Source organism: Cloeon dipterum, chromosome 2 (assembly GCF_949628265.1).
Source record: "Cloeon dipterum chromosome 2, ieCloDipt1.1, whole genome shotgun sequence".
NCBI lineage: Eukaryota > Metazoa > Arthropoda > Insecta > Ephemeroptera > Baetidae > Cloeon > Cloeon dipterum.
Genome location: NC_088787.1, coordinates 23,380,426 through 23,393,214, shown reverse-complemented (window position 1 = coordinate 23,393,214; position 12,789 = coordinate 23,380,426). Strand labels below are relative to the sequence as shown.

The 12,789-nt window shown below is 40.4% G+C and overlaps 2 protein-coding genes across 4 annotated transcripts in view; one reads left to right on the top strand and one right to left on the bottom strand.

Moving 5' to 3' along the window:
• Positions 1 to 4,808, bottom strand: part of dtn (transmembrane protein 132C dtn) — a 32,926-nt gene extending 28,118 nt beyond the window's left edge. For all 3 annotated transcript variants that reach the window (XM_065477417.1, XM_065477418.1, XM_065477419.1), the window contains exon 1: positions 4,537 to 4,808. In XM_065477417.1, coding sequence (XP_065333489.1) covers positions 4,537 to 4,588 — 52 coding nt within the window. In that variant the 5' untranslated portion in view covers positions 4,589 to 4,808. The remainder of the gene's footprint in view (positions 1 to 4,536) is intronic.
• A 2,820-nt stretch (positions 4,809 to 7,628) lies between these two features.
• On the top strand, positions 7,629 to 12,573 carry LOC135936180 (E3 ubiquitin-protein ligase RNF10). The gene is made up of 10 exons (XM_065478905.1): positions 7,629 to 8,057; positions 9,143 to 9,315; positions 9,371 to 9,561; positions 9,957 to 10,047; positions 10,105 to 10,289; positions 10,365 to 10,671; positions 10,727 to 10,815; positions 11,114 to 11,669; positions 11,999 to 12,209; positions 12,269 to 12,573. Exons 1-10 carry the CDS (start codon positions 7,952 to 7,954, stop codon positions 12,346 to 12,348), a joined length of 1,989 nt encoding a protein of 662 aa, XP_065334977.1. The 5' UTR covers positions 7,629 to 7,951; the 3' UTR covers positions 12,349 to 12,573.
• Positions 12,574 to 12,789: the final 216 nt, after the last annotated feature.

The following is a 12,789-nucleotide window of genomic DNA, read 5'->3' as shown; positions in this document are numbered from 1 at the left end:
CTGTATTGTTAGTATAATATTATTTCATTCGATTGTATTATTTAACTATCCAAATTGTTTCAGACACTACTGTCGATCTGGTTGACAAAATAAAACGATTATTAGAACTGTCAGTATTTGGTTAGAAACCCTATATCTAAGCATTGGTATTCTTCGACTGTGCGCGAATGATATGGTACTTGTTAAATGGAACGATAATAAATTTACCTCGCCGCTAATAAAGCCTAACTCACTTGAAGAAATTTTTAAAATATCCAGTTTCATTTGTTTCGGAAAGGTACAAACTCCTTTCATAGATTTGATGTATGTATCTGAACCGAATTTTTAAGAAGAAAGTTACTTATAAGAGCAACAACAGCTCATCTAGATTTTTACAATTTGTTAAAAAAAAATTGAACGTTTTGATGAGAAATTAACTAACCACAATGGAAAGACTAAAACTATACGATCTGTTTGCCATTTGCAAGGTGGCAGTCAAGTGCAAGTCAGTTCTGCAAATCAACCATCAGCTTTTCTGGCGTGTGTGGTTTGTTGACACGCGGGGATGAAGCCCGCGCGCCGTGACAATGTGCGCGGGAGTGTGTTTGCGAGCGTCAAGTGGCCGCAGCAGTCGACGTGTTAAGACCGCACGCGTGCCATTGTTGTGTCGCGGCCACAACCATTGTTGACACAAAGCGCCAGCCCGCCTCGAGCATTTCCCTGGAACTCGTTGAACACACAATGCGAATCCGTTGGCAGCGATATCCATTCAAAATAATTATCGCAATCTGCTCCCCGTTTTGCTCACTGCTTCCGTTCTGGTAGCTCAATAGACTCAAGCGCCTTTTATGGCTTTCAACTCATCATGAGCTGCTAATTTCAGCCCTTTCAGTCCTTAGTCATGCTATCAAATGCATGTTTAGTAGATTTTAATTTGTACATTGTTAGTATGTATTGTTTCAATACAAACTTAAAAATCAATTGAAAGAGTTTAATCTAAATTTTAAAATACAAACATGTTGATTTAATTTTTACTCAGTGCGTGCATAGTTTTTCCTTTTAACATATTGTGGGAATTAATTATGCAGCTTTTAATTCAAGGGTAGAATTATAATTTTAAGTGTCAGCTGACAATATGGTGTTTATAATACTAATTCGGTCTCTAATGTCTTTTTATCTTTTGTCCGCTCGAAAAAAGCGATTCCGGAAAGGAGTGGTCCACACAAAACAGCAGCCGGCTTTTGATCCGCCGCGACAACACGCTGCATTCCCACGGGATGACGCCCAAAATCCTCGGGGAGCGCCGCGCAACAACATCTGTCGCTCACTTTTTCTACCGACGTCACCCGCAAAATGAGTGCGCGCTGCATTTTATGGGCGCAAACGTCAGCACAAAGCCTGCGAAATGAGAATTCACTTCCACTATACCAAAAAACTGCTATCGATCTCTCTGCTGACAAAGAGCGTGGAGCAACAGAGAGTGGCCAAAAATCCAACATTCACCATTTTAGCTCGCACAGAACGTTCTACAATCTGCACAAGATTTCCCCATTTTTTGGGTCGGACAAATACTTTCAAGTCCTGTCGTTTTGAGCTGTTTTGCTTTGCAGATGCGGCACTACCCAAAATACTTTTTAGTTACATAATATTCGTTATAAAATAAAGAAAAAATAGAAAATTAATATTAACGTGAGTGCAATTTCAGTGATAAACGAATTTAACTTATAATATTATCGTGCGTGTGATATTAAATAATCAGACTTTGTCTCAAGCCGCGAAGCAAAACGCGAAGTGAACGTTGTTGATCTCCTTTTATTTCGCCTAGTTTATAATTGCGTATAAATGTGTTTAATAAATATTCAATCATTATTAACGTCATAAAAACATCATCTTTCTTTCCTCTTCTTATCTGATTGTTTGTCTTGACTGTTCTATTCTTTATCCAGTCCTGTGATGAAATTGACATTGCGACACAATTTTTGCAAGCGTATGATTTAGTTTCCACGTGCTGAAACCGACTTGGAATTGAATTATTCTCTTCCTCTTCTTCAGCGAATCGACTTTCCTATTACGCTTGCGAGCATGCGGCACCAACCCATTTTACGGCTATTGCCTCTCGTCTTTCCCTCGTAAAACGATTTCAGCGTCTCTGTCCGGAAAAGCGATATTCCTCATCTCGCAGTTCTCGATTCCGGATGCATTCGTGACGCGGAATCTGGTCATTATTTGCTTTTCGCGGTGGGTTTGCGCGTGCTGGAGACGCGCTCCGCTTGTTTGGAGACGGCTCCTTGCTTTCTCTCTAATAGCGCTGGAATCGGAAATCGATACGCGCGCCCTTACAGAGCCTTTCATGCAGCGGACGCCCAGCGTATGGCCCTACCCTTCCAGCCAGCCTTGATTAGCACAAACACAGAGAGCGGCGTGCGACAAGAGCATCGCCGGCTGCTGCCTGCCTAAATTGCTCTTCATTACTCCGCTTTGACGCATCGCAAAGTCTCAAGAATTTCCAGAGAAATCTTTCACTCGACATAAAAGAGCACGGAATTTCAAAAGAAAAGGAAAATAATTCAGAAAATAAACATATTTTTAATCCTGGAAGCACCATCTTTTTGCTAGAGCTTTGAAAACGGAACTGAAGGAAAATTTTTATCAGCAATGGAAATCTATAATGCTTGGATAAGGCTTGGAAAAAGGTAAAGTTCCTAAATTAGGAATACCTGGAAAGCTCAATTTTCGCAACCCAACGCCGTTGAGAGTGTTCGTTTACAACTCGCGTTCTGACGACAATCAGCACGAGTTTCATATATCTCGGTCGTCTCAAATTCGAAACCGGTGCGTGGAATTTCGCGGGCTAATCCGAGCAAATATACGTCGCACGACTCGACGGGCGCTGAGCCCGAAAACTTGATATTAATCACGCAGATTGAAACACGTTCATTGTTTCAAATCGATATCAAGTTTGCGCCGGCGGCGGCGGCGCGACCAACTGGCCGCGAGAGTGAGAGACATGTCCATATTGAGGTTAAACGCCGCGTGTTAAATCAGAAACTAGTTGCGATTTATCTGCTGCGAACGCACCAGGTGAATGGTTGCTTGTCTCAGAAGCCTTTTGTGTCTTGCAACCGCTTTTCTAGAAATTAAATGTCACGACCAAATTATAATTTATATTCGCTCAGGGTCGTTCCCAATTTACATCTGGCCGTTCTTTCGCGAGAAAATAAAATTTTATCCACCATCCTGAGCGTGTTTTTTTTTGTCAGAGACAAAATATCCTTTGATCATTTGAGGGTCGCTGTTGTCAAAAGCTGTCTGCAAATTTCGATCGGGCATTGATATTTTACCCGACACCCACCGGATTAACTTCATTGTAAAAAAAAAGAAAATTTCCTTTTTGCTAAGAGCACAAAAAGGCGAATTATTCTTTGCGGGGAGATGTCTGGCTGGCATTTTCCTCTTTTTCGCGCTCCATCACGCGCGCCAGAAGTCGAATTCGAACGTGAAATGTAATTTCATAAAGTGTCAAAGAGGGAAATGCTCTCTCTGACTCTTCCTCTATCTCGTGAAAAGGCCTTTTATTCTCTTTCATCCATGCCCAGGAGAAAGGAGAAGAGAAGTTTGGCATTGTGTATAATTCTGGGACCGACGTCGAGTCTTTGCAACACTCGATCCAAGAAATTGGCAGCCGGCTGAAAAGTTGCGAAAAATCTTTCCTCCTCTCTCCATATAATAAAAAGTGTAATTATGACTACGACGAGGTGCGAGAAGTTTTTGGCTATTAATCGTAAACTTAAGAAGCCATCAAAACCATTACATTTAAGTGGCGGGTGTTAGCGTTGATTAAACCGTTTTTAAAAGAGGCCCTCAGTGTCCTAAGTGCTTTGCCAACTTTTTGAATATGCCGCACGTAAATTTGATAGTTAATATAATTTTAGTTAGTTGGTTTGTAAAGACGAGATTACTCAAAACTGAATGTTTGGAATTGGATTTAAGTTTGTCAAAAAACGTAAGTAGAAAGAGCTAAAATGCATAACAAAAAACAGTAAAATAATGAAAGACAAACATTGAAAATTGTTGTTCTTATTTACAGGTGAATATTCGCATTGTTGAAAATTAGTTTTAGTGATAATTTTAAATTTCCATCCCTGTAGAGCCCTGGACTAAATTTAATTCAATCGATTTCATGTAATTATAAAAAATTGTAGTTTTGCCTGACCTAAAAATCTCCCTATTTCACGTACTTTGTCAATGTTTATGTGAAACCGCCAATATCATTTTCAAGCAATTTACAAACCGAATCAGATTTGTTAGGACTAAAACGAACGAGCATTCTCGAAATTCCTACCGCAGAAACCTTTCTTGACGGCACACGAGAAACAAAAATGCCATAAAAGGAAAAATATTGGGCCGTTGTGGAGCACGCAGTGGCCCCGAAAATTCCCGAGCGGACGGCTAGGAACCGGTTTGCGGCGCGCACTCAGGTAAAATTTGAGGCAGCAGGTCGGACCTTTTCGCCATTTGGAAAAGACGAGCGCGCGTCTGGGAAAAATAGGGACTCACCGAGGGCAACGGCGCAGGCGACCGCGGCGAGCAGGGTCCACGCTCGCAGCATCCTCAGGGGAACAAAAGTGCAGGGAGCAAGTGGGTGCTCGCAGGCCGGAGCACCGACATGGACGCAGTGTCCGACCGCACCGGACACTGACTTTTGGCTGGCTCGATCCGCTTGCTCACGCTGAACCCAAGACGACGAGAGCTGCTGCAGCTGCTTATTGATGTTTTCTCTGCCTGTGCGTGTCTCGCTCTCTGATCTCGCTCCGTGTGCTGTGCCCGCCCCGTGGCTCCCTCCCGCTGGGGATGGGCATCCACTACCGGTTCTACGCCGCACCGGTTCGTACCGGCCCGTGACGGAGTACTCACCATACGTCCCAACAACAAAGCAAAAAATAAAAATGGAAATTTTCCCAGTAGAAAAATTTTTCAATAAAAATATACATCTTACAATAAGATCGTGTATCTATTTAACAAAACAATAGAATAATAAAATAAAATAGAGAAAATCAGGTATGAAGACCTAAAAATTTTAATTTTATGTCATGAACATTTATGTATTTATTATGGTGTTTATTTATAGTTATATATTTTATTTGTTTTAGTTAGATTTTTATTTCATCAAATAATGGCTCTGAAACGTTATGCATAGATTTGCAATAAACTATGTATCAAATTTTGATTGAAGCACATTTTTGCATCACCTATAAAAATATCTCCTAATCATATATATAACAATATATATTTTGTATATTTTGTCGTATTATAATATGTTAAAATCAAATTGGTTTCCAAGCAGAAATATATTTATTTTTCAACAGGCACTAATGATCAGTATTTAAGAACAAATTAATAATTTAAAAATCAAACATCGGAATGATAGCCGTGAATTTGCACAAAATGAATCTGCCCCCGCAAAGTTCCAACCCTAACAAGAGGTGCTATTAAAAAATCGGTTGTGTCCTTGTAACCGGTGTTTGAAGCAAAGTACCGCCTCCCTCCCTCCCCCACGAGGCCCGAGCGGACCGCGAGGCACCATCGACCCGCGGCCCAAGCGCCACAGCAGACGCCAGCTGCAGGCACCTTTGCGAACTCGCTGCTCCGCCACCTTCAGCGCTCTCTGCAGGCCCAACCAATAGCCAGGGTTGCCAAGACCCCATAGAGAGCTCTCTGACTGGCAAGTTTGAAGGTAACTTCAATAATTTAATGGAATTTCTGAATCTCCATTTTTTTATTTGAACAATATGCTATCCTGTAAGTGAAAAAAGCTTGAATTTTCCTAAAGAAGTGTGGTTTGGTTTTTGTAAATGATTTCTTTTTTGTCTTATTCAATGAATACTTTTTGCTTTAAAAATTCGTACGTTCCATCGTGGTGTTTGTGATCTGGAATGATAAAGGGTTTTAGTGTCAATCAATAACTCTTTAATCCCTTAATCATTGGAGTTTTTAAGAAATATTATGAATTTTCCTGTTCGTATCTATTTAATCGGGAATTATATCTGCTAGCATATTATATAGAAATATTAATTTCCCTTTGTCCTGAGAAATGGCAGAATATATAATTCAATGTTTTTAACAATTATGATATTTGATGGGTGCTGTTTTTGAGCTGAACATTATTGCTTTTTTTAATGAAGTCCTTTTCTTACAAAATTTAGGTCAAGCAAGCGGTACGGGTATAAATTGGAACTTAAATTAACACAATTTGACTAAAAAAAATCACAAAGAATACGATGAGTAATTTTCAAGTCAATTTTGTCAATTGTTAGTTTCCAAAGACAGTTCTTTGGTCACTCTAGTTGTGTTACTTGGTCGCTGCATTTTAAGGGTCACCCGTGGTGCGCTAAACAAACAAGCTTGTTTAATAATCAAGAGCTCTGCATATACTGACGATGAGTGGTCCTCCACGCTACGAGCTCCTTTTGCTTTAATACACACCTCCACCTTCTTAAGTGAATGAATAAGCTACAATAAAGATGGAGTAAAATTCACGGTGAAAACATGGAAACATTCAATGTTATTTTCAATTTTTTTAAATACTCTCCTCACAGCAACAATAACAGAATATAATATTTAATTGCTTTTAAATGCGCGTGGAACTTTAAACAGCATAATAAGTAATTTATATTTTATATACAAAATATATTATGGCTTGTACAATTTTAGCTGAGGAGTACAGAGAGAAAAAACGGTCAAAACGTATTTAGTATCTTAATAGATGAATCTTAAAAATCGTAAATCTGCGCGCAATAAAAAGTTGTGAACAGTAAATAGTATTTTTTTTCAATTATCAAAATAGTGATCTTATTAAGCATTTTTAGACATCAGAAATCGCAGTTAAAGTAGAGTCAAATTAAGTTGACAGGATTGAATAATTTATACAAAATAGAGACTAAAACTACCAGTTAATATTGAATGGTTTTCCCCAAGTTTTCTTTAAGAACTCATCTATTTAGATTAGACCAACAAAACACGAACGTAATTACCATACAAATCTCAACCTCTGAATAAAAATGTTAACCAATATATTTTATCATTATTGGTTTTGTGTTCAGATGCACCCAGATGTTAGAAAATTAGTCTTTTCATTAACATATAAAATATATTTGAATACTGTTAAAATTCATGGTTTTAATATTATTGTGGAAATTGGAAAATGTGTAATAATTATATAAAAAATGCAAAAAAATGTAAAAAAAACTTGAACTCTTAGCGAAGAGTCCTCGGTATTCAGTAAAACTATTTATTTTTCCATATTTCTACAAAAAAGGAAAGGTCTTGCTTGCTCTTTACTAGTTTTGTCTACTGATTGCATAGCCCTAAACAGCCCTAGCTAACAAAGTAAGTCATGAGCCTTCTCTTTGTCCCGTCTGTGAGCTGATTATGAGTCCTCATGTTTTGTACTTTATAATTATAATTTTTTATTTTTCTGCTATCGTTAATAATAATTCCATGCGCCACCTACCTTAAAAAATAAAAAGATATTTTTCACGATATTAATTAAGTTAATTACATAATCAAGAAGTGCGAAGCAGAGCGTAAGTTTCGCGCTAAATCAATTGAAATTGTGACGCACGCGCCGCAAGGTTGTCCTGCGTCAGACAGGCGAATGCACGAACAATAATAATCATTTTCTTTCAACATCGCAGCGCCATTTTCGGGATAGACAGCCCGCAGAAGATCGGTCCGAAAATCTGCAGCTTTTTCGCCGTGACGCACGGTGACCAAGCTGCTCGGCACTCGCCAATCGTCCTCCGAGTTCTCCACTTCGCATCCCCCTGCACAGCACCGAGCGCATTAGCCGAATCACGCTGTTTTCTCCCTACGAGTGTTTGACCATGGCCTGCTGAAAACATGTCTGTCCCGAAATCGAGCACTCGTTCTCCACGCGGAGGGGTCTTCTCCAGCACTCGCAGCACCGTCGTGCATGTCAACAGACTCGACAATGGAACTCAAGCCGGCATCTGCACCCCGTGCCAGCCAGTTCGCAGGGCGGCAGGCCGCCGCTAACTCAAAAAACAAGCAGCCTCAAGGTGTCAATCCCTGCACTCCCTTCTCTTTTTTTCAGAATTATATCTCTCGTTGGACTTTGACCGGCGAAAAATTGCATTCTTTTAAGACTACACCATAAACGTTTTATCTATTTCAATCCTGCGCAGTTCTCGAGTATAATTATGTACCTACATAAATATGTTATCTTAGATTATGTTTCTGACACCTGAGCTTTAATACATAGCAATGCAACCAATGACAGTGTAGAGGTAGATACTTACACAATAATTAAGGTAGTCAATGCCAACTGACCCGGTTAAATTTAAAGCTTCTTACATGAACATGATAATCAGCTGCGAGCCTGAATTTCTCTTTTAAATACGTAAAATATTATCATGCTCAAATCCGTACATTTTTTTAGACAAAAATTTAGTTTTTTCGTTCTGATCAAATTATAAGGCTCTGCCCTAAGATAGTAAAATTTAATTTATCAATTTTTAATTTTTGCATCTTATTCTTCTTGAACCTCCGCTCAGCAAATTCCGTGGACAATAAGCTCATTGGGGCCCTACAATGGTGTTGAATGGGGCCGTGTACCGTTGACGTGTGGCCGCAGAGGAGCTTTGGCCCAATTTGGCTGTCTTTTTGCTTCCCTGAGGCCAATCCAAACGCCTGAAATTTTGTCCTTAAAGCCACCGGAAAGGTGCGAAAAGCAGCAATTAAGTGGCGAGTCGGAGCCAGTTCGCTGAGCTATTTTGTAATTAGATTAACCACCTTTTTCATCTTTGACATAGTGCAGTCAGTTAACAAATCCCCAAAGTGAAAATATTATTTCCCATTTCCTTGATAAAGCTAGTAATGCTTTAACAATTCGACCCAACTGGCTGGTTTTCATTTAATTTTCTCTTTAATGTCATCTTCAGGTTACTCCAGTTTGTAAACCAGCCATGAATCATTTTTTTTTTAAATTAATCAAATTATTTTTTAATGATCCTCGATCCTCGTGAATTTTTCGAAATTGTCAGTTGTGCAAGGTTAGTGTCAGAGCTAACATATATTTATTAAACCAAGCTAGAATGGAAGAAGAATAGGCAAAAGATTCTAACTACCTTGGACCCTGTTGTAGATGCAGTCACTGCTAGCAAGGGCCAGCAGCGAGGGGGGCGCGGCCGGCGCGAGGGCAGTGTCCCGCAGCTGCTGCAGCAGCAACCGCAAGCTGCCGCCAAACGGGGCAAGGCTCACGACAAGAGACCAAGACCCCGCGGCCAGTATCATGAGGGTGGAAAGGAGGATTCCCAGGTACCCCTTCCTTTCGAATCCATGCCATGTGTACTGATCAGCGGTTGCTGCAAAGGTAGGGGACCACGCGGCTGAGTATGAGTCGGTCCTGTCCGGAAGGAAGAAGGTCAACCTGAATCACCTTCTCAATTTCCACTATGGCCCCAAGGTGGGCACGGCGGGGGCTGGCAGTCCCCCGGGCTATAAGAACTGGCAGCACGCCCCGCAGCGCCACAGATTCAACAAGGAGCAATTCTTGCAAGCAAAGTATGACTTTTAATGTCTTTTGTACATAGCAATACGCTAGCAATAGCGATTTTTTTCGAATGGGTGTGGGAGGGGGCAGTTGACTTTTTGACACTGAGGGCCCACTCCCTATCTTTGCATGTAAAATTATTGGAAAGAAACGGAACAGAGGCGCGAAACCCAGGAAAACGATACAGGGCAAGCCCCGGGGACGGGGCTTGTTAAATGTCTCTTCTATACTACACTATTCACAATGAATTAACCATTTAAAAATTTTAAATTAAATCGCTGTATTTGGTTTTGTTGGTCATTTTTTTGCATAATTATGCAAATCATTGAAAAATCATGTGTGTGACGTTAAACTTTATATACAATCGCATATTTATATATTTTATAAGATAATATTTATTTTGCAGCTGCCAGTTTGTAGTCAAGTCTGGTGCTGACTACTCAAGGTACTTGAACGACCCAGACACCTTGGTACAGTGGGATGCAATCGAACAGATTGTAAGCGTGGGAGTTGCTAATTTGTTCTCTTTACATATATATTGATCTATTTTGCAGCGGATTCACAGCTCAGAAAAGCTCTCCTGTCCAATCTGCCTGTACCAGCCGAAAGCCGCGCGCATCACCAAGTGCGGCCACATCTTCTGCTGGCCCTGCGTCCTCCATTACTTGGCCCTGGGAGAAAAGTCTTGGCGCAAGTGCCCCATTTGTTACGAATCCATTTACAAAGATGACCTGAAAAGGTTTGTAAATCTGGATTTTCCAATGAGTTTGTCATTATTATAGATTATGTTTTTACAATTTAAATTTTATTCCAGTGTCATTGCTCTTCATCATGAAGACTTAAAGGTGGGAGACATTGTCACTTTGAAACTGATGAAGCGAGAGAAAGGATCGTTGATTGTCAAGCCAGTTGAGAACAAAGTCCAGTCAGGTGAAGAGCCAGTAGATCCGCAGCAGTGCAAATTGGTGAAGGCATCTCCTTTGGAAATCCTCGCCATTCTGCAGCAAGAGACAGACGAGTTGAAGGAACGCCTGCTGGAAGAGCAGGGTGACCCTGAGATTTGCTTCACAGAGCAAGCATTTGATTTGCTCGAGCAGCGCAAGACCTTTGTATCCTCTAATGTAAGTCTTGGTGAATCCAGTCTTAAAGTTGGAGATTAATTGATTTCGGAATCAGGTTTCATTAAATGAGGAGGAGGCTGTTGCCGCGGATGCTGAAAACTGTAACTATCTAGATGAAAGTGCCAAGGTACCAAAAAATGAAAGGCAAGTTTTTTACTTAAACGTTTATAAATAAGAGGGGAATTGATTTTCATACTGAAGTATTTTAACCTGAAATTACAACATTTTTTGAGCGAATAGATAAGATTTATTTCAGGTTAATTCCACTTTTTTCCCCACGTTCACATAACTGGGCTACTTTTGTTACATGCTGTGGTTGATAAATTTCTGTACTCTGAACCAAATGCATTTTGATTTTTATAATTAAATGTGAATCTGTGAATGCTTGACAAAATGTGTTGAGGAATCTAAAAATTATGAGGGTTCAAATTGTTATTTGCAGTTTAGCAGAGGAGACAAAGAAGACATTCTACTTCTATCAAGCTGATGATGGACAGCATGTTTACCTGCACGCGCTGAACGTACACATGATTGAACACACGCATGGTGAGCTGGAGCATTGCCCAACCACGATCAGGGGCCGCATTGTGGAGAAAGAAGCCGTCTCGATGAGCGCCGAGCTGCGGCAGCGGCTGCGCTGTCTGCAGCACCTGCCACTCACCTGCCAGTTTGAGGTGGTTGAGCTGGAATTGCGGCCGCCGGCCGTCTCCAGGCCGACGCTGCACCACTATCGCGAGCAATTGGAAGCACGTCGCAAGCAGCGTCAGCGCAGAGCTCGTGAAGAGATCAAGCTAGCCAAGCGAATTTCAGAAGAGGAGAACCGCCTCCTCGGCAAGTTCCCACTGCCCAGCGCCTCCATCGAGTCCTACCAGCACTTCCCTGAGTGCGGCGGAGGCGTCAGCTACACGGCAGCGGCCGCTGAGCAGCCGCTTGAAGAGATCATGCAGGAACTAACTGTTGACCCTAGCAACAGCTACACAGGCCCTTCTTTTTCTAGGGTAACTTATTAGGCTCTTTTTCCTGGAGTTCCATTAAGATCATGCTAAATATTATAAAAGTAAACTGATTTTAAGTATTTAAGCAGGACTTTCAATGATTTAAAGAATAAATATCTCTTCCTCTGCTGAATTGTAAGAAATTGTTTTGTTAACTTAATGCAACTCTTTCCTTGTGTAAAAATTGAACGGAAAACGCTATACTTCTTCAGCATTTTATAATTACATTTTGTAAAATTTAAATCCTGCAATGTTGGTTCAGAATAGCTTAAATTTTTTTTATTAAATCGGTTGTGCATTAGGGCTTAGATTTTGCTGTCTATCTGTTATAGATGCTGCAGGAGGGCAAAGGTCATGGACCACCCGCACGGGCTCCAAAAATGTCGACATCCTGTTCTGCTCCAAACTTCCCAACTCTAGCAGCCCCAACGGAGGAAGACGCTGAAGCATGTCTGCCCGCCCCTTCTTTCTCAAAGAGTTTTGGAGACGCCTTCGCCATGGCGTTGATGAAAGCTGAAAACTCGAATGGAGATGGTCCTGAAGGTGAGCATGATTTACCTTTACTGCATGGTTATATCATCGCATAAATTTCCATTTTCCAGATGAGGGCCAGGGTCGGAAGAAGAAAAAGAACAAGAAGAAACTACTGTTTTCAACCAGCATGGCTTGCAACTCCAAGTGATTTTAATTTAGTTTCCCTTTTTGTAGCGTAGGATTGTTTCTATACATTTTTCAATACATTTAAGTTGGGGCAAATACGTTCATATTATCCAGTTACTGACCATAAATATAGCACCAACGTGCTTTATTGGGATTACTTTTTACCTTGAAAATTCAAGATTATGTTGATTTTCTAGTACTGCTGTGAAAATTTATGAAGTTCAAATAAAATTGGCTTGAGAAATTACTGCACGTTTGATTTCATCCAGATTTTAACTATTGAAGTAAATTTCCACTAAGTGTGGAATTTTTCCTCTATCTATTTTACCATTTTGTCAGTTCAGCCAATGAAGATTGTCTCTAATTATTTCCAATAATATTCAGCGTTCTCAAGATTTTAAACGTAATATGACTAAAATTTGGTTCACTTAATGATAACTTTTAACTCATTGATCTTATAATT

Excerpts from the sequence above, each read along its gene's own strand:
- LOC135936180 (XM_065478905.1), top strand. The coding sequence starts at position 7,952 with ATGTCAACAGACTCGACAATGGAACTCAAGCCGGCATCTGCACCCCGT. Across the intron at positions 11,670-11,998 it reads CAGGCCCTTCTTTTTCTAGG|ATGCTGCAGGAGGGCAAAGG; the intron begins GTAACTTATTAG and ends TATCTGTTATAG. Across the intron at positions 12,210-12,268 it reads GAATGGAGATGGTCCTGAAG|ATGAGGGCCAGGGTCGGAAG; the intron begins GTGAGCATGATT and ends TCCATTTTCCAG.